The sequence below is a fragment of the Notolepis coatsorum genome (genome assembly GCF_963971535.1).
Source record: "Notolepis coatsorum genome assembly, chromosome: 3".
NCBI classification, from domain to species: Eukaryota; Metazoa; Chordata; class Actinopteri; order Aulopiformes; family Paralepididae; genus Notolepis; species Notolepis coatsorum.
The window spans coordinates 108,031,452-108,057,395 of NC_140167.1; the positions used below are offsets into that span (position 1 = coordinate 108,031,452).

The window sequence follows — 25,944 nt, forward strand, 5'->3', positions numbered from 1 at the left end:
AAACATCACTCACCACGACGTCAGCAACGCGTTGAACACTGTTAACAAAACTTCGCCAACCAGCTACATACATCCCAAAAACAAATTAAAACGTTCGCCAACTGGCTATATTCCAACACAACCAATCGAGTTGAACTTGTCCCCTGAGTTCTCCCTGCGCGCTGCGGTAATTACATCCAAATGTTTCTCTGGCGCAAAAGAGAAAATTAATCCTAAGGAAAACGAAGGTTATCCTATAACCCTAGTTATATGAAAGAAAAAAAAGACGCAATAAAAAAATACAAAAAAAAAAACTGCGGTGCCCGGGCCCGGCCGAGCCCGAATTATTTATTAAAAAAAAAGCCCTACCCAGCCCGAACCCGCCGGGCCGGGCCCCGTCGGGCCTGGGCAAGGTTGCAGTGCACTAGCTGACACCCAGTTGCTAGCTAGGCCTGGGTCTGTCTATGAGAGTGCTGTCAAGCGGCTCCCACACCACACGTCCTGCGTCTGTGTTTGGTGAGCCTGGTGTTGTATCTGTCGACGGAGCAGGGTTCCCTGTATCTAAAAAAATTTGTCAGAGGGGGAACTCTAGGCCCAGGAGGTCGCAGCGTGGGTTGCCCCCAGCCCCGCCCTCGCCAGGCCGGGTATTACATTAGCAGTGATGCCACTAACGCGTTACTAAGTACGTTTGGAAAGCTTTTCCTTGTATTGGGGAGTGACGTCACAGCACGCAACCTCGCGTGTTGAGCCATGCTGGTGGGCGCGGCTGTTATTGTTATTTTCAGGCTGACCTAAACTGCGAGCTAGTAGGGAGACGCTCGCGCTCGTAACGCTTTCTTGCACTGGAAGTTCACTAGTCTACTTAACGTTTGTGTCAGCTAAGCCGGGTGAAAAAAACATTCACTTTGCGGAGGAAACAAAATACTGTCTACCGCATATGGAATATACAGCACAGCATGACCATCGACTTCTACAGGACTCGGAGCTGCACCAGCCAAACAGTATGTTCCACCTTTGAGTTAAACATCTTTTGCATTGCACTATTCATGAACATGGAACACCATACTGCAGTATGTAGGTTGTCAGTAGCACACTGACAACACTGCAGTATATATATTCCCTCCCCGCCCTATGTATATTTCCCTCCCACCCACCCACCCCCTCCTAATGTACAGTCCCCTCCCCATCATATGTATATACTCTGTCAGGATCTAGGGGTAACAGTACTGTATATTTGAATACCGCTTATGTCACAAATGTATCAGTACTAAATACCTATATGTCCCTATGCCATAAATGTCATGTATGTTGTGTATGTCATAAATGTCTATATGAATTGAAAATGGGGGACCCTGATGGAAACAAGACAAACGTCTTTCTCAGGTCTGCATCCCCTTAACAATTGTATGTATTGAGCCGTACTGTATTGTACCCATTCTGCAATCTGTTAAATAAAGTTTTCATTCATTCATTCATTCATTCATTCACACAATAATAAATAATAATAACGTAGAACCATATCTGAATGGGGCAGGCCTCAAAGGTAGGCTACATATCAGCCTACATGTGGTGTTATTGACCATTTATCTTTTGTGAAATCTATAGATCTATAGATAGCAAGATAGGCCTACCTGCCCTATTAGTACATTTTACTCAAACTGAGTACATTTTACTAATTTTTTTTTGTCATTCTTATGTTGTGGCAGCAGCAGGGGGGACGACTTCGTAACCTAGTTACTTTCAAAGTAACTAAGTTACTCTGATAATCAAGTAATCAGTAAAGTAACTAAGATTACTTTTTAAAGGAGTAATCAGTAATCAGATTACTTTTACAAGTAATCTGTGGCATCACTGTACATTAGTGCCTCCCCCGTCTGGACTTCCGATCCCACGGTGGTCGGCAGGCACGCGTAATTTGGGTGGTAGTAATATCACTACAGGGCTACGGTGTGTAGAGACCCACCCTATCGGGCAGTGTGAGGACCACACACCATGCATGTCCAGCTGCAGAGCAGGCTGTCCTCAGCAAGCTAAGCCGGGAAGATGCTCAGCGGGGGAGCTTATGTCACATGGGGTGATGGCCGCTCCCCCCGTATCAGACCGCCCCTTCTGTCGGGGTCCCCCCCTTGGGTGCGGTTGCCTCGTTGGTAGAGTCAGGGTGCGATATCCCGGCTCCACGAGACACCCTGCTTGCACGGTTGACAAGACCAGGGTTGACAACGCACAGCGGGAGGGACCGGGCCGCGTGAATATTAAAGGCAACCAACTTGTGTTCGGCTTTTCTCTGATTGGCCGCGCCCCCACGCGCAAGCAAGCGCAGCCGTCCCAAATGAAATCCAAAGAGCAAGCGCGGCAGCGCGGCAGCTTGGGCTGCTGTTCCAACGCACTTGTGTTGGGCTGCGGTAGCAGTGGAGCGCTGCTGACTGATTATTATGTTTCGCGTTTTTAACAACCAAAGTTAGATTCACTCGTCACTGTACATGTATAAACAAAGCCCACACAGTTATGAAATAATAAACACTGACTATCTGACTCTTACCAATAAACACTGTGTTAGGACTATAAACACTGTTAGGACTATCTGACTCTTAATAATAAACACTGTGTTAGGACTATAAACACTGTTAGGACTATCTGACTCTTAATAATAAACACTGTTACAGACTAGTGTTAGGACTATCTCGATTCACGCGTCACTACTGTAACTAGAAACTCTGGGTGTCACTGTACATCAGTAACGTTATTTCGCGTTTTTAACGTCAGCGGGGCGATGCGGTGGTTAGTCCCCGCTTCCGTGCACCGCCGCCGGCTCTACTCGGTCCAGCTCCAGCAGCAGCGACCGTGCTCCGTTGTAAAGTAGCGATTTTTATTGTTTTGTCATGAAAACCCAATTACATAATCCAACATATGTGTAAAGAAACAACATATTCCAGTTAACGGTATATTTTTTAATGATTCATTACGGTATAAATTAGGTTAACTGGAGCTGTGGAGGCTGCTTGTTGAAGAGCCAGCGGGGCGATGCGGTGGTTAATCCCCGCTTCCGTGCACCGCCGCCGGCTCTACTCGGTCCAGCTCCAGCAGCAGCGACCGTGCTCCGTTGTAGAACGAAGCCCTTCAATGACAGAGCAATGACTTCGCGACAGCCATATTAGACACATCGCCATAATTTAAGATATAGTTTATGCATTCGCAAATATGAGAGTTCTGTCATTGAAGTGGGTGGTGGCAGCTTACTAACAGTAGCGATTTTTATTGTTTTGTCATGACCAAACATAATCCCAACATAGATAGGAGGTGTACTGTATGTCAAATGTCGGTCATGTGGTGGAAGTGTTTAGTACAGTCACACAACAGAACACCGCTGTAGACCAGCGCTTTTGCCGCGTCTCTCTTTGCGCGAGGGCGTGTGCTAGTGGATTGATTGATTGGCCGGAATTTTACCACGTATGGCTGCAGTGGTAGCCATATGTTGGTGTGGATGGAGAGAACGCTGAGGGCGGCGCTTGTGTTACGGTTTACACACCCCCGCCCTCCGTTTTTGGGTTTGGTACAGACTCTATTATCAGAGTCCGCGGCAGTGACAGCCCTGGCCGAGGAGATTCGTTCTCTGGCGGCGAAGCAGGCCGCCGTCGTGGTCCCATGGGAGGACGCGATGAACGGCGTTTCCTCCCGATATTCTCTGGTGCCCGAGAAATCGGGGGGGTGGGGTGTCAGACCCATACATCTCAACAAGACACACATGAGTCTGACCAGTCAATACATATTTTATTTACATACTCCTTTTAATGCCAAACATCATGTTCACCCTCCTCCTTATACCTTTCCAATATTCCTTTTTTCTTTTACTTTCTTTTAAACTGGTATATGTTTTTAATCAATTTAACCTCCTCGTCCAATCCATTCCATAATCTTACACCACAAACAGATATACACATAGATTTTAGAGTGGTTCTTACACCCGGTTGCTGGAGTTTCTGTTTCCCTCTAAGATTATAAATCCTGGGCCCTCATTCATCAACGTGACGTAGAAAATGTTCTATTTCCACACGTAAGCACAGAATTTAGAATGTGTGCACGCACAAAACAAACAGGATTTATCACACATGCGTACACAGGTCCTACGCACACCTGTCTTGATAAATATGACTTTGATCCTACGTTTGAGCTTGTGCACTGTTTTAAGTATTTGCATACCAGAACCGCCCCGATTAACCATATACGGTAATGGAACACCCCCAAGAAATGTGGAAAAATGGACTAAGCCGAGGGAAGCGTGTTATGTGACAGGCTGACAGACGTGTACACGTACGGTGATGTCGGATATGATATCTATTAACCATTGCTGCCTGGGCAGCGCAAACACTAATAAAGACCGTGCTGGAATATGACTGCCTTTTCCCGTTTTGTTTGATTAATACCCAGGGATTAAAGTTGTCCTCAATTTTATTCCAAATCGCGACGGATTTTCCGTCAATTTTCTACCTGCTGCATATGATTTCTAGAGGCATACAATCTATTTTGATGTCAGTATTGGGTAACCTATATAAACAATAATACAAGAGCATATACAAGAACAATGAATCTCACTGCCATGTATGATGTAGCCTGCCTTTCAATACATGAACTTGAATTCCATCATGTTTGTGTGCTGTTGTCACAATGGGTGGTACTGGTCCAGTAATAACAGTCTACACAATATCACGATGGACCATGCCATGTAGCCTATGTTCTATTATGACATGATCTGTGACGACAAATGTTCTAGAATGTTTGATTAAGATATCATACTCTGACAGCATGCCTATGATCAACAAAAACGCGAACTTGAATCCCATCATCATATTTACATAGTCTGTCCACTATCTTTATTACTTTGTTATTCCCCCCCCCCCCCCCATCTATGTAAAGCGACCTTGCATGGGTCTCTCTTGAAAGGCGCTATGTAAAATGAAGCTATTATTATTATTGTTGTTGTTATTATTATCATGTCTGTGTGCTGAGCTCAGTGACGTTTCAACGGAGCGAGGTAATCTATTCTAATCAACAAATTGAAGTAGAAAGCATTCCGTTGTGGCCAATCTTATTTGGAAACATGACACAAAATAATAGTATGTTGCTTTTTATTTGAAACAATATTTAATCGCGTTTGGAGGTGGGTGTTCTGCTTCTGCCCCCCGTGCCAAACAAGCAAGCCAACCTCTTGTTCCCGCATGAGCCCGTTATAATTACACTACTGTCGCTATTTTACAATGAACTATAATGAATTACGGGTCATACAGAAGTTGAACACGCCAGTGTTGGAACTTGGAAGTAATGCACGGAAGCTTATTTCCGCATTGAAACTAATGCAGAACTGAGGAGTGCTTATGCCGTAGTAACGATGTTCTACCACTGGGCGTCAGCTAAGTGTGCTCCGAGCTGTGCGTACACATAAGCACGAAGTCAAGTTCAAGTTGAAATTGATGAATCCCACACTTTGCTTAGAAATGGTCGTACGCACAGGTTAAGCACATATCTGTGCGTAAGTCACGTTGATGAATGAGGGCCCAGGTTCCTACCCTCTCAGTGAACCGATATTGGATGGGGGTTGGAAGAGAGTTATGTGAAGCTTTTAACATGATTTCGGCAGTTTTAATTTTAGTCCCATAATTTAAAAGCTGATGCTTGTAAAAACAATGGGGTAGAGTGTTGGTTGTACTTAGCATTGTACACAATCCTAATGGCCTTTTTTTGCAGAATATAAAGAGGTGATATATTGGAACAATAAGTATTACCCCATACTTCCAGACAATAATTTAAATATGGGACTACAAGTGCATGGTAGAGGATGAGAAGTGACCTTTGGTTGACAAAATTCTTGGATCGATACATAATCCCCACACTTTTGGCCATCTTGGATTTTACATGACTGATGTGTGGTTTCCAGCTTATCCTGTCATCTATGATAACACCCAGGAATGTGGTTTGATTTACTCTTTCAATACATACATTGTCTATCATAACTTTCACTGTTATGTCACTATTGCGCTTTCCAAATAACATTAATTTAGTTTTACTCAAATTCAACGACAATTTATTCTCATCAAACATTTTTTTTTTAACTTGATCAACTCGTGTGTGATCACCTGCAAAAGATCCTGCAAATTTTGCCCTGAACAAATTATATTAGTGTCATCTGCAAAAATAATGAATTTCATGATGGATGATACTCTACATATGTCATTAATGTATAATAAAAACAGTATCGGACCCAAAATTGACCCTTGCGGTACTCCGCAGACGATGTTCATCAGTGTTGACCTATGTTTGTCAAATAGTACAAATAGTTTCCTGTCTTCCAAATAACTTTCCAACCAATTTAGAACAGTTCCTCTAATACCACATCGATCCAGTTTTTTTTAATAATATACCATGATCTATAGTATCAAACGCCTTTTTCAAATCTATAAATATTCCTACAGCTAATTTCTTATTGTCCGTACATGTGGTGATTTCCTCAATTAGGTCTGTAAGTGCCAATGAAGTTGATCTATTATGTCGGAAACCATACTGGCTGTCGGAAAGCAAGATATTTTTTTCAATAAAACTGAAAAGTCTTATTGAAAAAAGCTTTTCTAGTATTTTTGAGAACTGAGGTAGGAGAGAGACTGGCCGGTAATTTGTAAAAGTATGTTTATCCCCTGATTTAAATAATGGTATTACTTTAGCTATTTTCATTTTATTTGGAAATGTTCCTGTTTGAAAGGATAAGTTGCAAATGTGAGTTAGTGGTTTTATAATTCCCCCAACAATTTTCTTAATCGTCTCCATATCAATATCATTATAATCTTTAGATTTTTTATTCTTACAGTTCAATACAGTGTCCATTACTTCATTTTCATCTACCGGATAAAGAAACATTGAGCTTGAGAGTTGAAGTCAGTTTATCCAGTGACCTAGCCCCTTTCGTGACTTTCGGTTTGCAAGCCTGGGGCTTTTGTGACCGCAGTCACTTATTTATCTGCCGCCACCACTTCAGAAGATACCAACCAAGCGTGAATGTGTGGATCACGTTGTGTCAAAAATATATCAGATATGAATTTCAAAGATACCCAGCGTACAATATGGGTTTAACACAGCTTTACGGTGGGGTCTGGAAGCTCGGAGTTGCTAATAAACAGTTTAAAACATTGTTACTTGACGAGTGGTATTTACAGACCGAACGTCCATCTCCGCCGTTAGTGTCACAGCGCATGCGCAAACCGAAAGTCACGAAAGGGGCTAATCCAGAACCTGAGCTACGGAAAGCAAATAGCAACTGGTGCCGCTATTAGGCTGCCTGGTGCGCATGCGCTGTGACACCAACGGCGGAGATGGACGTTCGGTCTGTAAATACCACTCGTCGAGTAACAATGTTTTAAACTGTTTATTAGCAACTCCGAGCTTCCAGACCCCACCGTAAAGCTGTGTTAAACCCATATTGTACGCTGGGTATCTTTGAAATTAATATCTGATATATTTTTGACACAACGTGATCCACATATTCACGCTTTGTTGGTATTTTCTGAAGTTGTGGCGGCAGATAAATAAGTGACTGCGGTCACAAAAGCCCCAGGCTTGCAAACCGAAAGTCACGAAAGGGGCTACCAGTGACCCAGTTGTGAATGTAATTTTCTCTGCCAATTCAGGTCCAATACGTACAAATAATTTATTAAAACCATCAACCACCTCATCCATGTTGCTTATGGACTTTTCATTTACAATACAATTATCTAGATAGTTCACACCATTAGACCCCTTTCTGATAAGATTATTAAGCACCTTCCAAATACCCTTAATATCATGTTTTTTACTTTCTAGTAGATTGGCATAGTATTCATTTTTACAGTTTCTCATAATAATTGTTTTTATACATTTTATATTTAGACTCTGTTTCATTAGTTCTGTATTTAATAAATCTTCTATACAACAGGTTTTTCTTTTTGCAAGCATTTAATAGCCCCTTTGTTAACCATGGATTCTTTGTGGAATTTCTTTTCTTGTCCTGTTTTTTTATTGGACATTTGTTGTCATATGATGCTTTAAATATTTCCAGAAAAGAGTCATCGATATTATTTGCTTGGTATACTGTATTCCAATCCTGTTCAATTTAAGTTATTTCTCAGAGCAGTCAATGACTCCTCACTTCTTACACGGCTATAGTTTAAATGTTTTGCCTCCAGGACTTTTCTATACATAGTATCATACTAGGGCTGTCCCCGACTAAGGATTTGGATGGTCGACTATGATTGGCAAAAATTTGCCGTTAGTTGACTATTTGTCGACAAAAAAAATGTATATAAAAAAAAACAATATTAAAAAAAAAAAATGATCATTCCATTTGGGCTGTGGGGGGTGTTTAATGTCTGAAGGAGTCGACTGAAGGCTTCTTGTCCTCTGCAAAAGCATGCAATTGGTCCACTGATGGATACATCTTGATATTTATCTAGTCTAGTGTGTTCATTAGATGGGTGAAATCCTCTTTCAGTGCCTCTGTGCCTGTTTTCGTAGGCAGTTAGCCTCTGGTATGCATGCCATTAGCGTTAGCCACGCTTCTATGCCTCTTTTCTTTTGGAAAGAATGATAAAAAAACAAAAAAATATATATATTATAATTTTTTTTTTATTCGACTAAGAGGTTGGCTAGTCGACTACGGCTCCTTTCGACCGATTAGTCGACTAAACGACTAATAGGGATCAGCCCTATATCATACACAACAAAAATTGGTAGATGGTCACTAATGTCTACTAAAGTAATAGGAGGCGGGACTTTGGTCCTGGTCGCGCCGGGCCGGGGCTCAGCTGTGTGGTTCCCGGCCCTGATTCCTGGCCCCGCCGTGGCCTGTTCCATGGTCACCGCGGGCCCTCTCTCAGGCACTCTGAACTCTGTTCTGCCTCCTGTTCTGGGGCAGCCTCTAGGCTTGGCTGCTGAAAGGGTTAATCTGGTGGGGATGCGTCTCGACTCTTCTGTGGTTAACGCCATCCGGAATGCGTGCGCTCCGTCCACTACCGCGGCTTACGCTGGGAAGTGGCGTATGGTCGAGAGTGGGGGGTAGAACATTGTTCAGCCACCCTCTCGTGGGACGATCTTGCTTGGCGCACGGTGTCTCAAGCCTGTGGAACGTTCTCTGTCTCCGAGTCGGGACCTCCAACTGTTCTGGAAAGGCTGTTGGGGCCCTGTTTGAGCCTCTTGAACAGGCGCCATTGGATCGTCTGTCTTACGACCGCGTTCCTTTTTTGGGCCGGCACCTCCGCTAAATGCGTGGGTGAGCCATGTGCTCTCTCGAGTGCCTGTCTGTTCGGGCCGATAGTGGTGCGACTCTGAGGCCTAATCCAGTCTTCGTGCCAAAGAATATCCGGAGCTCTTTTCGCTCCAGGGATGTTGTGATTCAGGCGTTTCATCCTCCTCCTCACGCTAGTGGGTTGGAGTCGAGCCTTCACCTGTCGTGTCCTGTCCGTGCACTGGGGGTTTACCTTAGTCGCACGCAGGGTCTCAGGGCTTCCGATCAACTGTTTGTTACGGTGGCCCTCGCGCGGGTGAGGCACTGTCCAAGCAGCGCCTGTCACATTGGTTGTGCGAGGGCGTTGCCCTTTGCTACACGTTGGCTGGACAGGTTCCCCCCGGGGGCGTCAGGGCGCACTCCATTCGTGGTGTGGCGGCCTCTGCTGCCCTGTTAGGGGGGGCCTCGGTGGAGGACTTTTGTGCTGCGGCCTCCTGGTCCTCCCTGAGTCTTTTTGTTAGGTTTTTACCTCATGGACGTGACTGGGGGTTCTGTGAAACTCCCAGGCAGTCCTGAGGTCCGGGACCTCTCCTGTGTCCCGCCATCAGGTGGGCTAGCGGGAGTGTGTGGGTGTGGACTGCGGGGTGCTGTGTCACACGTGGTCCCGCTTGCGCTGTGCGCTCAGGGGTGCCTGGTTCCCCCCCTTTTCGCACTCTGGTGGAGGTGACTGCCTCCCCCCCTTCGTTAGGACGGGCGGGTGGACGGGACTCCCCTCCTCCCTGGCTGGGGCTTACGGGCCCTCAGGGGGTGCATTTGTCCGGGCCACGTGTCTGCTCTGCCCTTATCTCAGTAGGCAGAGCGGGACGCGAGGCCAGTTGATATGTAACATATGGTTATTCTATAACCCTAGTTACATGATACTGGCTGAGCGTCCCGCTCTTAGCGCCCTGAGGTCCCTTGGATGTTTTTCCGCTTATGGAAATCGAACTGAGGAACAGTGAGGCGTGACCACTTCCGGTGTAATATAGGGCACATGGGAGTGGCGTGGTCACGTGCAAGTGGGTGCATTGTTTTTGTTTCTCGTGCACGGTAGGTGCGTGGAGATAAGGGGTTATCTCAGTAGGCAGAGCGGGACGCTCAGCCAGTATCATGTAACTAGGGTTATAGAATAACCATACGTTATCCGTGTAACAAATAACCACAAAACTGCTCATGCAGACATTAACTCATTGGGCGCCAGCTATTAGTCGGGGCCCGCTGTAGCTAGGCCGCGCTTTAAACGATAGGACTGCGTCACCTTGTTTGTAGAGTTATAACTATATTCTATATTATAGCCATGGATACAATACTATGGCCCATTTGACATCACCTATCTATCGTTCAATATGTGAAAAAGAATACATTTTCCCATCCATACGTTCCCGTGTTATACCGTGGTGAATATAAGTATGGTTTTAGAGCAGTCTAGGGTAATTCATGAAATGCTGAGTTATAGCCCTATACGTCAATTCCACTATAGACGTTGCCGTTTATTAATAATAATAATAATAATTATGTACACTTATGTACAATTATGTAGCCTGTACACGCTATTATTCCAAAATCAGATCTATATCATAGGTATTATGTTCCATCATGCATGCATGAAAGGGGGGGGGTCGTATTGAACACTAAACTAGGGATGTCCGATATTATCAGCCTACCGATATTATTGGCCGATATCGGCATTAAAATGTGATATCGGAAAATATCGGTATCGGTTTTCAAATTAAAAAAAAATAATTACATTTCTATAACCTTTATTTACCCAGGCAAGCAAGTAAGAACAAATTCTGATTTTATTTATTGTCAAAAGTATGCATAATGTTGTGTTAATTCCACAACAAGAGATATGTAATGTTAATTACCTGAAATTATAAAAAAGAATTGGGGGGGAAACCCTGCATATATCGGTATCGGTTGATATCGGTATCGGAAATTAAGAGTTGGACAATATCGGTATATCGGTATCGGTAAAAAAGCCAATATCGAGCATCCCTACTAAAAACCCTTATCAGCCCGATCGGTATAAAAGCATTGCAGGATCAAGCAAAAATTTACATCAGATCGTTCTTACCTGTGATCGGGAGTATTCCAAAAATAATATTCCAATTGTTTGATCGCCATCTGGTACATCCGATGTCCATTTGGTCCACGGCATAATCCACCACAACATATGGATCGGGATATTTGACGCGCTTCAATGGAACCGGGAGAGCGGCTGCCCTCGCCTGACAAGGAAACATGAAACCGGAGACGTTTGGCCATTACACAGGCCAAGATACAAGGTTACAAAGGGTGCTTGATACCGCCGTCTAGCGGGATGCGGCCGGTATTGCACTTTGGCGACCTCAGACTCATTCCCTATGGTAACACAGAGGTCCGTGGATGAATAATGAATACAAATATTGAATAAAGGAATAAACGACCAAAACCCGAGAAATCTCGGGTCTGGCGCCCAACGCATGGCGAGTTAACCCAGGATATCTCGGGTCTGGCGCCGAATGTGTTAAGGAGAAGGGGAAAAATAAACAACAAAAAACAAAACAACCTTTACAGCCTCAAAGTGAGTATTTAAAAAAATAAATCAAGTCCAAAAAACAGGACAACACCCAATAAAGTATAGTAGACAAATAAATAAGCCACAAAGGCACCTCCTAATAACGTTTATTGAAAACGTGAAACAATAAACCTCCAGTGGCGTCGCGTGGGTAAAATAACAGGGGAAGCCAAAAAAAATTATTAAATTTTTTTTTACCATTACAGGTGTGTGATGACGTCACGTGACTGAGAGGAATGGCGTGCTGAGTGCTCTGCACAGCTCTGTCCTTAGAATATAGTATTTTGCTTCTAAATGATCATCTATTTAAACTGAAGAACTGGATTATTTTGTTCAAACATAGTTGCCTGTCTGCATGTCTATTTCTGGCTCTTGCCGAGAAACCCGAACCCAGACAAAGAAAGGTGAACGGCGTGCAGCAATCAAACAAATCATGTCAAGCGAGGACACACCTGCCTGGGCGCAGCTACTCCTAACGGAGGTGAGCGACCTTAAATTATCGGTTGAAAGAAGACTGGATGAACTTGGCAATTCAATGAAAGACCTAAAAAAAGAGACACAGGCTATTCTGAACAGAGTCTCTAATGCAGAAGGAAGAATCGGAGATCTAGAAGACCAGTGTGCGGCTAATAGTAAAACCCTGCAGGTCCAAGCCAAAGAACTGAACACGCTACAAACAAAGTTTAGTAACTTGGAAGCACAAAATCGGGGAAATAATCTGATCTTTGTTGGCCTGGCAGAAGGACTGGAGACAGGCAACCCAGACAAGATGATGGGCGACATATTAAAATATATTCTGGATGGTAAAGACGACCAGCCAACACCAGAAATTGAAAGCCCACGTCCCCGTAGCCCACGTCCCCGCCCGGCTCCAGGTGAGCCACCGCGGCCGTATCTGGTGTGCATACGGAGATGGAGCGACAGACAGAGGATCCTCCAGGCCGTGGCGGAGAAAAGGCAACTATCCTGGCTAGGACAACCACTGAGAGTCTTCCAGGATCTACCAACGGAGATTAAAAAAAAGCGCGCAGAATATGATGACATCAGAGCGAAACTCCGCAAAGAAACGTCCCTGCGCTATGGAATACTTTACCCAGCGAGGCTCGTTATCACCATTGATGAGGTGAAATATATCTACAACAACGCATCGGAGGCTGTTGAAGATTTGAAGAAACGATTACCCAAGATCTTTGGTTGACATGAGTGAGAGGACCAGAGGCATAACTGCACCAGCGTCACTGTAAGCCCCCCTGCTCTTTTTTTTTTATTTTTTTTCTTCTATACCTTCATTCATTATGCTTTACGGCTGGGAGTGGGACTGATGGAATTATTGAGATATTACTTATGTTACACAATGAACAAGTGGAAAATGAACTAATCACACTCTCTCCCTCATAAACATAACGCTGGTGCCCGCATCGCGTATTTTTATTTTTTATTTGCGCAAGTTGATTGAACCTTGAGAACGGAGCTGTGTAGGATGCAGCACGGCCGCGCCTGCTCTGCTCGCGGACAAGGGATGGACATTAAGTCTATCTCTGTTTTGTTTACTGTTTTTCCTTTGCCTAATGGCTTACTTTATGTATGTGTATGTCTTGTACTTTTTATTTTTGTCTATCCATACATGTTGTTGCATAGTTTACAAGGAGGAAGCTGTAAAGTTGCTTGATAAAAATAATGGGACCTAATCATGTAAATCTGATTAGCTGGAATGTGAAAGGTATTTCAAACAAAACGAAAAGATATAAAATTATTACATATTTGAAATCCCTATCATGTGATTTGGCAATGCTCCAGGAGACCCATCTGAATGAAATAGAATCAGTTAAATTGAAACAAAGATGGGTAGGTCAAGTGTTCTCAGCACCAGGCAGTGGAGCCTCTAGAGGGGTAAGCATCCTGATTTCAAAGAAAATATCATTTAAACTTTCAAAACAAATAGTTGATAAAGATGGTAGATATATAATTTTGTCAGGTATTTTACTAAATGAAAAATGTACCTTAGTAAATGTATATGCTCCTAATACGGGACAGAATACTTTTTTGTCAAAGCTGAATCTGGTGCTGGCAGAATTTGCAGATTATCCCATTCTGATGGGTGGGGACCTAAATTTGGTTAGCAATGCCTCGATTGATAGGTCTGGGCGTCCCCTCCCACTAGACGGAGCATTGTCAAGTGCACTTAAAGAAATGCAAAACTCACTTGCATTAACCGATATTTGGCGTGTTGTCAACCCTGACACACGTGAATATACTTTTTACTCCCACGCTCATAATTCATATTCCAGGATTGACTATTTTCTCTTCTCACAATCCTTGGTGGGTAATGTAATTGATTGCAAAATTCATAACATACTTTTATCAGACCATGCGCCCCTGTCAGTCCTTTTTACTCCTGCTGTAATTAACAATAAAACCAAACAATGGAGATTTAATAACTCCTTATTGAAAGATCAAGTTTTTGTGTCTATGATTGAGGAGAAAACACAGGAGTACATTAGTATTAATCTTACATCAGTCCAGTCAGTGCAGACTGTATGGGAGGCTTATAAGGCAACCTGTAGGGGCTGGATTATAAGCTACTCAACAGCTAAGAAAAAGGAAAAAATGGCAAGGAAACATGGTCTGATTACTGAACTTAAGTCCTTGGAAACTAGTCATATGTTGGACCCTGACAATTTAGAACTGAAAAAAGCAGTGTTGGTTATAAAAACAGAATTACAAGCAATTCTACATGAGGAAAATGCATTTGCCCTCTTTCAGTTGCGTCGAAAATATTATGAATCTGGCGATAAGGCTGGTAAAATGCTTGCTCTCAGACTGAAGCAGCAAGAAAATCGTCAATCAATCTCTAGCATATATGATGAAGATGGCTCTCTGATTTGTGAACAACTTCAAATCAATAAAGCATTCACTAAATTTTATAGCACACTGTATAAATCAGAATGTTGTACGAGTGAAGAGGAAATGGAAAACATTTTCAGAGATATAAATCTCCCAACCCTCTCTGAAGAAGAAAGGGAATCACTAGATACACCTATCACGGAAAATTTAATTAAATCAGCTATCAAATCCCTCTCAACCGGTAAAACACCGGGTGATGATGGTTATACAAGTGAATTTCTTAAGTGTTTCCAAGTCACTCTTACACCACTTCTAATATTGCTGTTTAATGATATAGTGGCCAATCAATCCATGCCGCTAACCATGCGGCAAGCTACTATTTCATTGATTCCAAAACCTGGCAAGGATCACTTGCAAATGTGTAATTTCAGACCTTTGAGTATTTTAAATAATGATTATAAGTTGTTTGCGAAGGTCCTTGCAGGGCGATTGGAAAATGTTATAGCCTCATTGATTCATATTGATCAGGATGGCTTTGTAAAGGGTCGTTTAGCTTCAAATAACATGAGGAGGCTAATGCATGTCATGTCAAGGGCGGGGGCCTCCCATCATCCAGCGATGGCAATATCGCTGGATGCTGAGAAAGCCTTTGATCGAGTGGAGTGGAAATATCTGTTTTATGTACTACCTAAATACGGATTTGGTCCGGTTCTCATGAACTGGATAAAGGCACTTTACCATGAACCGGTTACGTCAGTCAGAACAAATGGTATAAGGTCTGATCCATTCCATCTCTATCGATCTACCCGCCAAGGATGTCCGGTTTCACCGCACATTTTTATTCTTTCCCTCGAACCACTTGCCTGTGCTATACGTGCTCATAAAGAAATCAGTGGTATTCGTATTGGTAGTTGTGAGTATAAGGCCAGCCTGTTTGCTGATGACATATTATTAACACTAACAAATCCTAGCCATTCCATCTCTCAAGTGCTAAAGCTTATAGATACATTTGGTAAATGTTCGGGCTATAAAGTGAATTATAGTAAAAGTGAAGCTATTCCACTTAACAACCTAACTTTTCAATCACATCTGGGTTCTGCTCCTTTCAATTGGAAGCCAAAAGGAATTAAATACCTGGAATTAAAATCCGATCTCCCATTAAAAAAATGGTTGAGTTAAATACATCTGACCTTTTAAAGAATATAAAGGAGGACATCAAAAGATGGACAGTCTTGCCTTTATCCCTTTGGGGCAGATCTGATATTATAAAAATGAATTTGTTACCAAGGCTAGCTTTTTTGATGTCCTCTATACCTTTAAAGTTCCCTCCTAGTTGGTTCAAAGAAATAAACAAATTATTTTCTGGCTTCCTATGGAACAACAGAAAACCTAGAATCAGCCATAAAAAACTTATAAAACCAAGAAATAGTGGAGGAATAGGACTACCAGATATCCACCAATATTACATAGCATATAACTCAAGATACCCCTTGCAGTGGGCTTACAATAGTGTGAGACAGATTGGCAGCTGGGAATGGCTTGAAGAACAAATTATAGAAGAACATAACAAAGATCTATCTCTTTCAATGTTGTGGTATAACCCAAAAATCACTCCCAGACTGGACAATCCGCTTTTAGAATTTTCATGTGAGATAGTGAAAATCTTACATAAACGCCTGACCTTTAGTGGATATTCCTTACCATCATGTCCATTATGGAAAAACCCTTTGCTCTCTGCAGGAGGTAAACTCCTTAAAAATAATGTATGGCAACAACATAATATAACACAGGTGGGCCAAGTGATCAAAAGGGGAAATATGATACCTTTTAATGAACTTAAAACACAGTTTGGGCTGAAAGACACAGAATTTTTATCTTATTTACAAATACAATCAGTTATTAAATCATTGTTGTCTAAAGGCATAGCTATAGGAACAAACGGAGTCATGGAAGAGACATTAAGGGGAATTACAGGCAGGAAAGGCATTGTTTCTGCAATGTATAAACTATCATGTTCAACCACCCCTGATACCAATGCCCAAACTAAAGTCCAATGGGAGCGAGACATGGGTATATCCATATCTGAAACACAATGGGAAGCAGCACTTAGGAATAGTACAAAAATATCAAAATGTGTTAGATATAAAATTATACAATTAAAGATACTACACAGGGCCTATATAACACCCTGTACATTGAATAAAATGAATCACACCCTACCCAAATTGTGCTGGCATGGGTGTGGAGTAGAGGGTACGCTCATGCACTTGCTGTGGCACTGCCCACTTGTTAGGAAATTTTGGTTGGACATTGCTGAGGACCTGTCAGTTACTCTCCAAATTGACATTAATCCTTGCCCTATAATGTGTATATTGGGTGTAAAAATGGACACTGCTCAAGCAAAGATTGTAAATAATACTGTAGCACTGGCTTTTCTAGCATGCAAACGGATTATTTTAATGAACTGGAAAGAACGCAAACCGAACTGCTTCAGTATGGAGAACTGGCGCAAGGACTTCATGGACTTGCTATCGATGGAACAGGCTGCTCTGTCTCTTCAAGAGAGTGATAGGCCCGATGGCCTTCAAGGTCCCCTGAACTTTATTAGATCACTATCTGGAATAAGTTTGTCTACTGAACCTTTGTAACGCTCTGCAACCCCCCCCCTCGCCCCTTGTTGTTATTGTTATTATTATCATTTCTTGTCTTGTTTTGTTGTGTATGTATTGTCTTGTTTGAGAAAAATAAAAAACTTTAAATATCAAAAAAAAAAAAAAAAAAAAAATTTTTTTTTTTTTTTTAGTCAAGTAGTCACCATGTACACTACAGTATGGCTCGGCGGCCAGTCAAACTTTCTTAACAGATTGCAGAATGGGTACAATACAGTACGGCTCAATACACACAATTGTATAAGGGGATGCAGACCAGAGGTCCTATAAGGAGGTCCTTTGTCCCCACAGCCATCAGACTGTACAACAGCGTATTATAGTTACACCTGTTTTTACATCTGTTTTTACACCTGTTTTTATACACCTGCTTTTATCTAATCACGCTACTATTTTAATTTTAATTTTAATATTGACTGGTATGATTTAATTGAATTTTATCATGTACTTATTTTAATTCATATTCACGTATTTCTCTGGTCTGCATCCCCTTAACAATTGTGTGTATTGAGCCGTACTGTATTGTACCCATTCTGCAATCTGTTTTCATTCATTCATTCATTCATTCATTCACGTGTCTGTTGCGCCGCGCGCCCAGCCATCAGAGCGCTCCTACTGTAAAATGCGGAAGCAGTCATTTCAGCCTCAGTTTTACTCGTTTATAAAAATGATTTAAAATGTTTATTAGCAACGCCAGGCTTTCAAACCCCGCCGCATCTGTGTGTGAAACCCTAATGGAACGCTGGGTACCTTTGACATTTATATCCGATATATTTTGGACCCACCGCTAGCTTTTAAGCAGTGCTTGATGGTGCACATTAACCTGGCTACTACGGAGGAATAAGTTACTGCGTATTCCAGCCCCTGGCTTGCATTGCAGTCATGAAAGGGTATACAAGCTTGCCTGATAACGTTAGTTAGTCCTTAGTCAGGCTGCTCAGTTCTTACCTGGTCAATAATGTGGTCCTCCTCTTGCCAGATAGATTTGTTAAATCATAATATCCACAGTGGTGTGCTCTGCTGGTCCTCAGTACTGTACTGGGATGTCACGTTAGGTAGTCAGGTGGAAACGTGAACTTCTGAGTGCCCCGCCTCCAGGTGGAAAATATGCTGAACGTCTTCCTCCCAGCTCCGTTTTAAACTTTTAGGGTGTGGCACAGTGGCAGTCAGCTCGAATCTGATTGGCTAGGATCGGATTTGGAGTTTGGACTCACTCTATAATGCTGGAAGCCTGGAGAAAGAGACCTACCCACTGCCTCTCTCCTATACTAGCTGCAGTAGTGAGCACAGTCTGACAGTGTGTTAGAGGGAGTGAGAAGGAGAAGAGGGAGACATTAAAAAAAAAAAAAAAAAAAACACGGATGCACAGATGAAAAAGAATGTAAACTATATTAAAAAAAATATATTTTAAATTTTTATTTTTTTTATTTTTTCATATTTCATAATTTGATATGAATTTATAGGGAGGCATGGCTTCCGTTGGCTTCCACAAGGATTCACCACTGTAAACCTCCACTAAGGGAGTTTATGTGCCGTAGTGGGCAAAGAAAGTTAAAAAAGAAACACAACCATAAAAGGCTCAGCCTCTATATTTAAGTGTAGAATAAAGCCAGTAGCCCAAAACAAGAATGGCTACAAATAAAGGCAAAATTCTGAGTAGGGCAGAGATCAGCACTACACTTCAATATGACAAGCGAGACCAGAAGGATAGCCAACACTAGGAAATGAAAAAGCAGCTAACACTGCGAGATTCAAACTTAAATAGTTTCAGCTTTACCATAGGCACAGCTGCACTGGATCAGGTGCAATCAAGCCCAGACACCTGCCGACCCATGAGGCAATACCACAGAGACCAGTAATTGACAGCTATCCCTCACGAGACGAAATAGACAGCTGTCCCTCACAGAAAGGTGAAATAAAGCAAAAACCATGACAGGAGATTTGGCCCGATCCATAGATGTGTGACTTGGCCATAATAAGGTCATGTATAGGCCTTATTGGCATGTGTCCGGATGACAGAATTCAGTACTGTATCTACAAAACCTCCTGTTAGTCATCTGCCCTTTATTCATTTGCTTAGATTTTTTGTACATGTGATCTGAAGAAGGTGCTGAATGAGCTCAGTGGCATTTTCTAATGTCTGGTAAATGTTAGCATGGTGTTATTCACCGTCAAAGATGAAAAAAGAAAAGAAAAAAAAGAAGATTGATATTCTCCTTTGGTTCATTACAATTTACTCAAGCCTAGTAACAGACCCAATATTTCCGAATACATTCCCTGAGATCCATAGATGTCCCTAGATACCAAGAACATGCAAATGGGAAATCAAGGTTATGAAGTGGTACATTATATTCATCCTATTCCTTGTTTTATGGAGGTATGTATGGAATAGTCACATCAGTTTAGTGTGGTCTGATGCTGGCAACACAAAAAAGGTTCATAGGAAATAGACAAAAAACTATTTTATCCCGCTGTCAAAAATATTTTATTAGACTATATACATGTTTCCATTCTTCGCCAGGCATTGTACCCTTCTTATACCATCCTCTGCCAGCTCTATTTGTCTATGGAGATGTTCACCTACTTTGCAGGGCTATAACTTTTTTAATTGTATTGCTAAATTGACATTACTATGGCCCATTCAACATCGATTAGCTATCGTTCAGGATGTAGGAAAGTTTTACTTTTTCATTCACACATTCATAAAAAAATACGGTCCAGAGTATAAATATGTTTTTATCATTTTCTGCAGTATTTCATAGAACGTGAGTTATAGCCATAAATGCATATATTACATCATCAAATGCAATTTGATACCGATTGACGCCAGATTAAAAATGTCAACTGTACAAGGTCCCAGACGTTATGACTCATCATGCGCGGTTGACCGGAGGGGGGGGGGGGGGGGGGGGGTCATTTATAATGCAATGACTGACGTTAAATGAATCATGTAGTATGGGTGATATATTGATCATAGCAGTTTGTATGGATAATAATAATCAAAAACGCTGAAACTCACCGCAGCTTCCTCGTAGCGATGGGGGATGATACTGGAGCAAAAAGATCGCTATTATGGGCTGTTGATCTATGCGCTCCATTTCCAGTTTGTATAATACTATATACGTCCAAATAATGTTGTTTATCGAGTTATGGCAACGGATCGATTATCCAGTGTGTCCAGGGCCCTGTTCCCCGTACCTGGTTCAACTAAGTCGATCAAGATGTCATTATCCAGATTCAGTTAACCCGATGTTTGAAGCCGGGATTTTCCTGTTCCTCGAAGGTGGATTCAGTCTCGTTAACTCAACCCAGACTTGAGACCCAGGATAAGTGCGCGCGGCCGCTCCAGTTGAAAAGCCAGCACGTATCGATAGCAGAGATCCTGATTCTCTAGCGGCATTGATTGATTAATTGATTTAAAACTTTATTAACATATTGCAGTACGGCTCAATCGCCTCGCCGACAAGTTAAATGCGTTATCTATAGGCTAATTTTAAGTCCCTCATTACCTCAATCAATCAGATTATATTTCTTTAAACTTGCCTGCTGGATTGAATAATCAAATGAGATCTTGCTAGCGAAAATAATTAGTTAAACTGTTATACAGAATAACGATACGGCTCTCTTACCCATTGATTGATGTAAGGTCGATCTTTTACTTATCTCCACTGTGGTGTAACGGGTTCTTCTTTTGACTTTCACGCAGACGACCGGGGTTCGAAACCTAGTCTTTCCCTTCTTTTTGCGATGTAGGAATAATTCAATTTGGTGCACGTTGAGAGCTATATAAAGAATGACATCCTCAATGCATGTAGATTTATAATATTTTAACTTAAAACTAGGCTACTTTGGCGTATAATCATTAATATTATATTCCAAAAAATTATATTGGAAACACGGGGTTTCGAACACCGGCCGCCGGGTTGCCAGGATTGAGCACTACCGCTGCGCCACTGTGCCAAATGGGATAAATTCATTGTTTATACATTAATGAACGAGAGACCCGTGTTTAGAATATTCTTTATTTTGAATGAAGTTTTATCTCTTTATGCTCATTCATTAATGTGACGTCAACGGCTCATTCAATTTCTCAAATCCGTCAAACAGCGCATCTCATCAGACATCTTAATCCCAGTTACAATTAAAATAACCACATAATGTGTACATCGCACCGAGCGAGCGCCACGGTATATAACGTGCATTATTTAGGACAAAGTGAATTTAGTATCAGCATTTTGGGTCTATTTTACATTTCAAAAGACCCCTCTGGAAGAATGGAGCACAAAAACGTAATTCAGAATGGTATAACGCAGATCCTAGACTGTGGGAATAATTTCAGGAAACGCGCTGTCACTTCTTTGCGGGGGCGTGGCGATGGTTCATCCGGCTAACTTGAACTTAAACCCTGCTTTCGACCAGGCTCAAACTTTTGGATCTGTTGTCATGGTGATTTGGACAATCCAGGTTCGGGGAACCGGAAAGTCCGGCTTAAGTCAGACTTCACCGAAAGTTATCCGGCTAACTCAGTTATCCAGGTACGGGGAACGGGGCCCAGATGGAGTCCCGCGAGCGATAGCGAGTGGCGGACGGAATAGGGGTGACACCAAGCACTTCCGGCCCCACTTCCGGTTTGGCAACTCGCCGATCGGCCACCAGGTGGCGGTATTGAAGCGCTGGAGAGTTGACATTGACATCGATGACATTGGCAGATTAAGCATGGCGAGGAATGACGTCTTAATCCGTCAATGGCGGAGAATGGGTTAACATATTTGTATGTGCATTTCAAAGTATCACATTAGAAAAGCTTGATGGAAATGGCAACATTCCAAAAAACCTTCCTCAATTGCGCAAAAAAGGTTTTTACTAGGGCTGTCAAAATTAATGCTTTAATTTTGGAGATTAATTTCAATTATTTAAAGCATTAAAATAAATTAATCTAGATTAATCTATGGAGTGAAAAATCTTCAACATTCTAAACTTTCAGCAGTATATTTGCTTGTTCTTTTTTTGCGTCGACTCATGCACCTTTTTGAAAATCATCTGACATGAAGATGGAACACATTTTTGTTGTTAATATGATTTATATTACTGGTTCATACAAGACATTATCTTCCTCTAAGCCAATCTGCACTTTAATATAGGCCTGGGTTGTTTTTATTTCTGTTAGCGCCGTGGGTCAGCAGCCGCGGTCTAGCTGAGTCAATGTTGATGGTTTTGTTGAACATTTGTATTTCACAGGAGAGAAACTGTATTCAAAGAAAGCTATTAAAATAGTCTTTGAATCTAAATATACTTTCTTTGTGTTGATTTTACATTAATTCCATGATTTTACTCAAGTAAATATCTGTTACAAGCTTCGGTCTTAAGTAGAAAAATGCTATTTTAATCTAGGTTAATCTAGATTAATTACAGAAAATTGTGAGATTAATTGGTTAATTTCTTTTAATCTATTGACGCGACAGCACTAGTTTTTACGCTTGCTTGAGATGGATTTTAGCCATGTTATGTTACATTTCTATGGGAACACTTCTCCCCTCCCTAGACACTGTTCCACCTCTGTCACTACGCTGTGTCCTACGATGAGGGGGTGTTCCCCGAGCCCCACGCCTTCCTGCCCCAGCGCTGGCTCAGAGGAGGGGAGTCCAAGCAGCACCCGTTCGGATCGGTCCCCTTCGGCTTCGGGATCAGGGCCTGCCTGGGCCGGAGGGTGGCTGAGCTGGAGATGTACCTCCTCCTGTCCAGGGTAAGACCTTCCAGGTGCTCAGACCTTTTGAATTGCAGGGCCAGGGGCTGAAGCGTAACGCGCATGGCGTGGACCAAATAATTACGACTGGAAATTAGAACATTTGGAATATATTTAGGTCTCATATTATGGTGTTTGTTGACAACATGTCTTGTGATAAGCTAATTATTTCAAAATCACTTGTAATTGAATTTCATCAAAACAGATCAAACAAGGGTTTTACCAAGCAAAGCACTTCTTCATTCCTAAAATGAGAACATTCCCAGGAAAATCATCCTGTGCAAAGAAAGTGATACGCTTTACGTCACCAGCAGCAATAGCACTTTGTGTGCAATGAATATAAGTAGTAATAACAAGTAGTTAGCATTACTTTTCAAGATGGAAAGCAAGTAAATGCAGTGCAGGAAGGAACTGCAACAGCATTGACTGCTTACCACTGATATATATATAGACCAATATATATGTTTATTTTTTTTTATCATATAGGTATATTCACCTACATTATCTTTTTTTTCTCTTTTTTTTCAGGGTCCATACACAGTGTCATCACTTTACATTCATGTATCCGTGTCTTCTGTAGTTCAATTTGCATCAACTGTCTTCCTGTGTTCGTTTTGCCATAACAGATCACAACAGTTACAACTTTGAACAATATTATTCTCAACCATAACCATGGCACTGGGTCTGGCAGCTGGCCAGCCAGGGTTAATTATTAACTGTGGAGTGTGCGCTGGGTCTGGACCTTCAGACCTTGTGACTAAAGGGAAATCTTAGTTTATTTTTAGAAGACATTTTTATAAGCTTGTCTGATTGGTGATGAACTGCAAGGCATTTCAATCCATCTATAAAGAGCTTGTAGGAGTGTTTTGGTTTTGGAGATATTTGAAGAAATCAATAGGGAGGGACACAAACCACTCCCAAATTGGGATTGCATTTGGGCTGTGATATGATATGATATGATATGCTAGACCCTTGACTATTATTCATTAATTTGTTTGTCTCTTGATGTAGAATAATTGCAGGACTGGTTCCTGGGATGTTGCAAAGTGTCTCTTTCTAGCATTGGTTTTAGTTGAAGCGTAGCAGTATTGTTGCTTGCTTGTACTTGGGACAGAAACAAACCCTCAGTTGGTACACAAGTGCCAAAGGGTTGAGGGAACCTGCCCATGGCAGTGCCCACACAATACATTCAAACCACGTTCAATAGCTGTAGGAGCTGAGCCAAGGTAGTCCAACCATACCTCTCCCCTTTAAGCCCCATGCAATTGTCTGGGTTAACATAGCTAACATAGTTTAAATAGTTAACATAGCTGTTCTGAAAAAGACTTTACAGAAAACATCTCCACAGCGATAGCATGGTCGTCAAGGTAAGACGTGTACTGAAGCTATTCTACTCTATGTACTGGAGCTATTCTAGGCCATGTACTGAAGCTATTCTACTCATTGTACTGGAGATATTCTACTCAATGTACTGGAGCTATTCTGGCAGAAGTCACTGGGGGCACAAATGGGTCTAAAATGTGCGTCTTATTTGTATGAAGTTTTGACTATTTTCCTAACTTGTAAATATTACCGGTATTCAGCATTCATTTATTTGCCTAATGTGGAATATCTCCCTCTCTCTCCCCTCTCTCTCTTCTTCTCCCCCCACTTTCTCTCTTCCTCTCCATCCCTCTCTATTTATTCCTCTCTGTCTCTTTCTCTCCCATCCCCCCCTCTTCCTCTCCGCCCCTCTCTTTCTCCCCTTTCTCTCTCTCGATTCTCCTCCCCCCACTTTCTCTCTTCCTCTCCATCCCTCTATCTTTTTTCTCTCTCTCTCTCTCTCTCTCTCTCTCTCTCTCTCTCTCTCTCTCTCTCTCTCTCTCTCTCTCTCTCTCTCTCTCTCTCTCTCTCTCTCTCTCTCTCTCTCTCTCTCTCTCCAGTTGATAAAGCACTATGAGGTGAGGTCGGATCCTGCAGGAACCACAGTCAAGCCGATCACCAGAACCCTTCTTGTCCCGGCGACATCGATGAACCTGCAGTTTCTCGACAGGCCAGTGGGACTGGAGGACTCAACAGCAGCGGCAGGAGTGTCATTATGAACTGTAGCATTCACATCTTGTCGCCTTCCTGTCAACAAGTGCTTGTTTTATACAAGCTTCAGTCAGTGTGTATTATAGCAACTCTTCCACACCAAAGATGTACCAACTTTGCTTTTCAACACTAAGTGTAACTTTTCTTTTTTTTAATATGTAAATAAGAATAATTCACTATCCTGAAATATTTTTGCTCCAGTAGCAATTTGTTTTCAGACAAATCATGTGTAATTTTTGCCTTCTACTATATTTTACAAAATGTATATGTACCTTTAAAATGTATATTGTTCAAAATATGTTTATGTTGATCATTTAGGATTCCCTAAAGAGCTATGGTGTTGCTATTACAAATTGAGACCTTCCAGACCTAAAATATCAAAAGTGTCTAAATTGTCTTAGACATACTATTATACTGTGAAACTGCCATGATTATTCATTTATTATCATCAATATTGCCCCAGATTACTAAAACTGGAATTTATTAATTATGTGTTATGGTAGAGTAATATCTCCCTCTTGTGGACACATTATGCTACTACAAAATAGGAGGGTGATTATACTTAAATGAAGAAATATATATTTTGGTTTATGGGGGGGGGGGGGGGGTGACGATTGATGTCTTATTTTTACTGGTCGCGACCCCTAGAAGCAGATCGATGCCTCTTGGTCACTCCCCTACATAGTCAACATGGTGTATTTCCATTTCCATTTTTCAGGATATACTTGTAACTTGACCAGGAGGAGGGGTTTAGTCTTCAAATATTAATTATTTCACAAGAAATAAGCATCTATTCCAA

General features: G+C 41.9%; 1 protein-coding gene across 1 annotated transcript in view; it reads left to right on the forward strand.

Moving 5' to 3' along the window:
- The window catches only part of cyp27a3 (cytochrome P450 family 27 subfamily A member 3), an 82,492-nt gene extending 56,778 nt beyond the window's left edge, over positions 1–25,714 (forward strand). Inside the window, exons 8-9 of the mRNA XM_084310686.1 lie at positions 22,872–23,072; positions 24,995–25,714. Of these exons, the coding sequence (XP_084166812.1) occupies positions 22,872–23,072; positions 24,995–25,153 (360 nt within the window). The 3' untranslated portion in view covers positions 25,154–25,714. The remainder of the gene's footprint in view (positions 1–22,871; positions 23,073–24,994) is intronic.
- Positions 25,715–25,944: the final 230 nt, after the last annotated feature.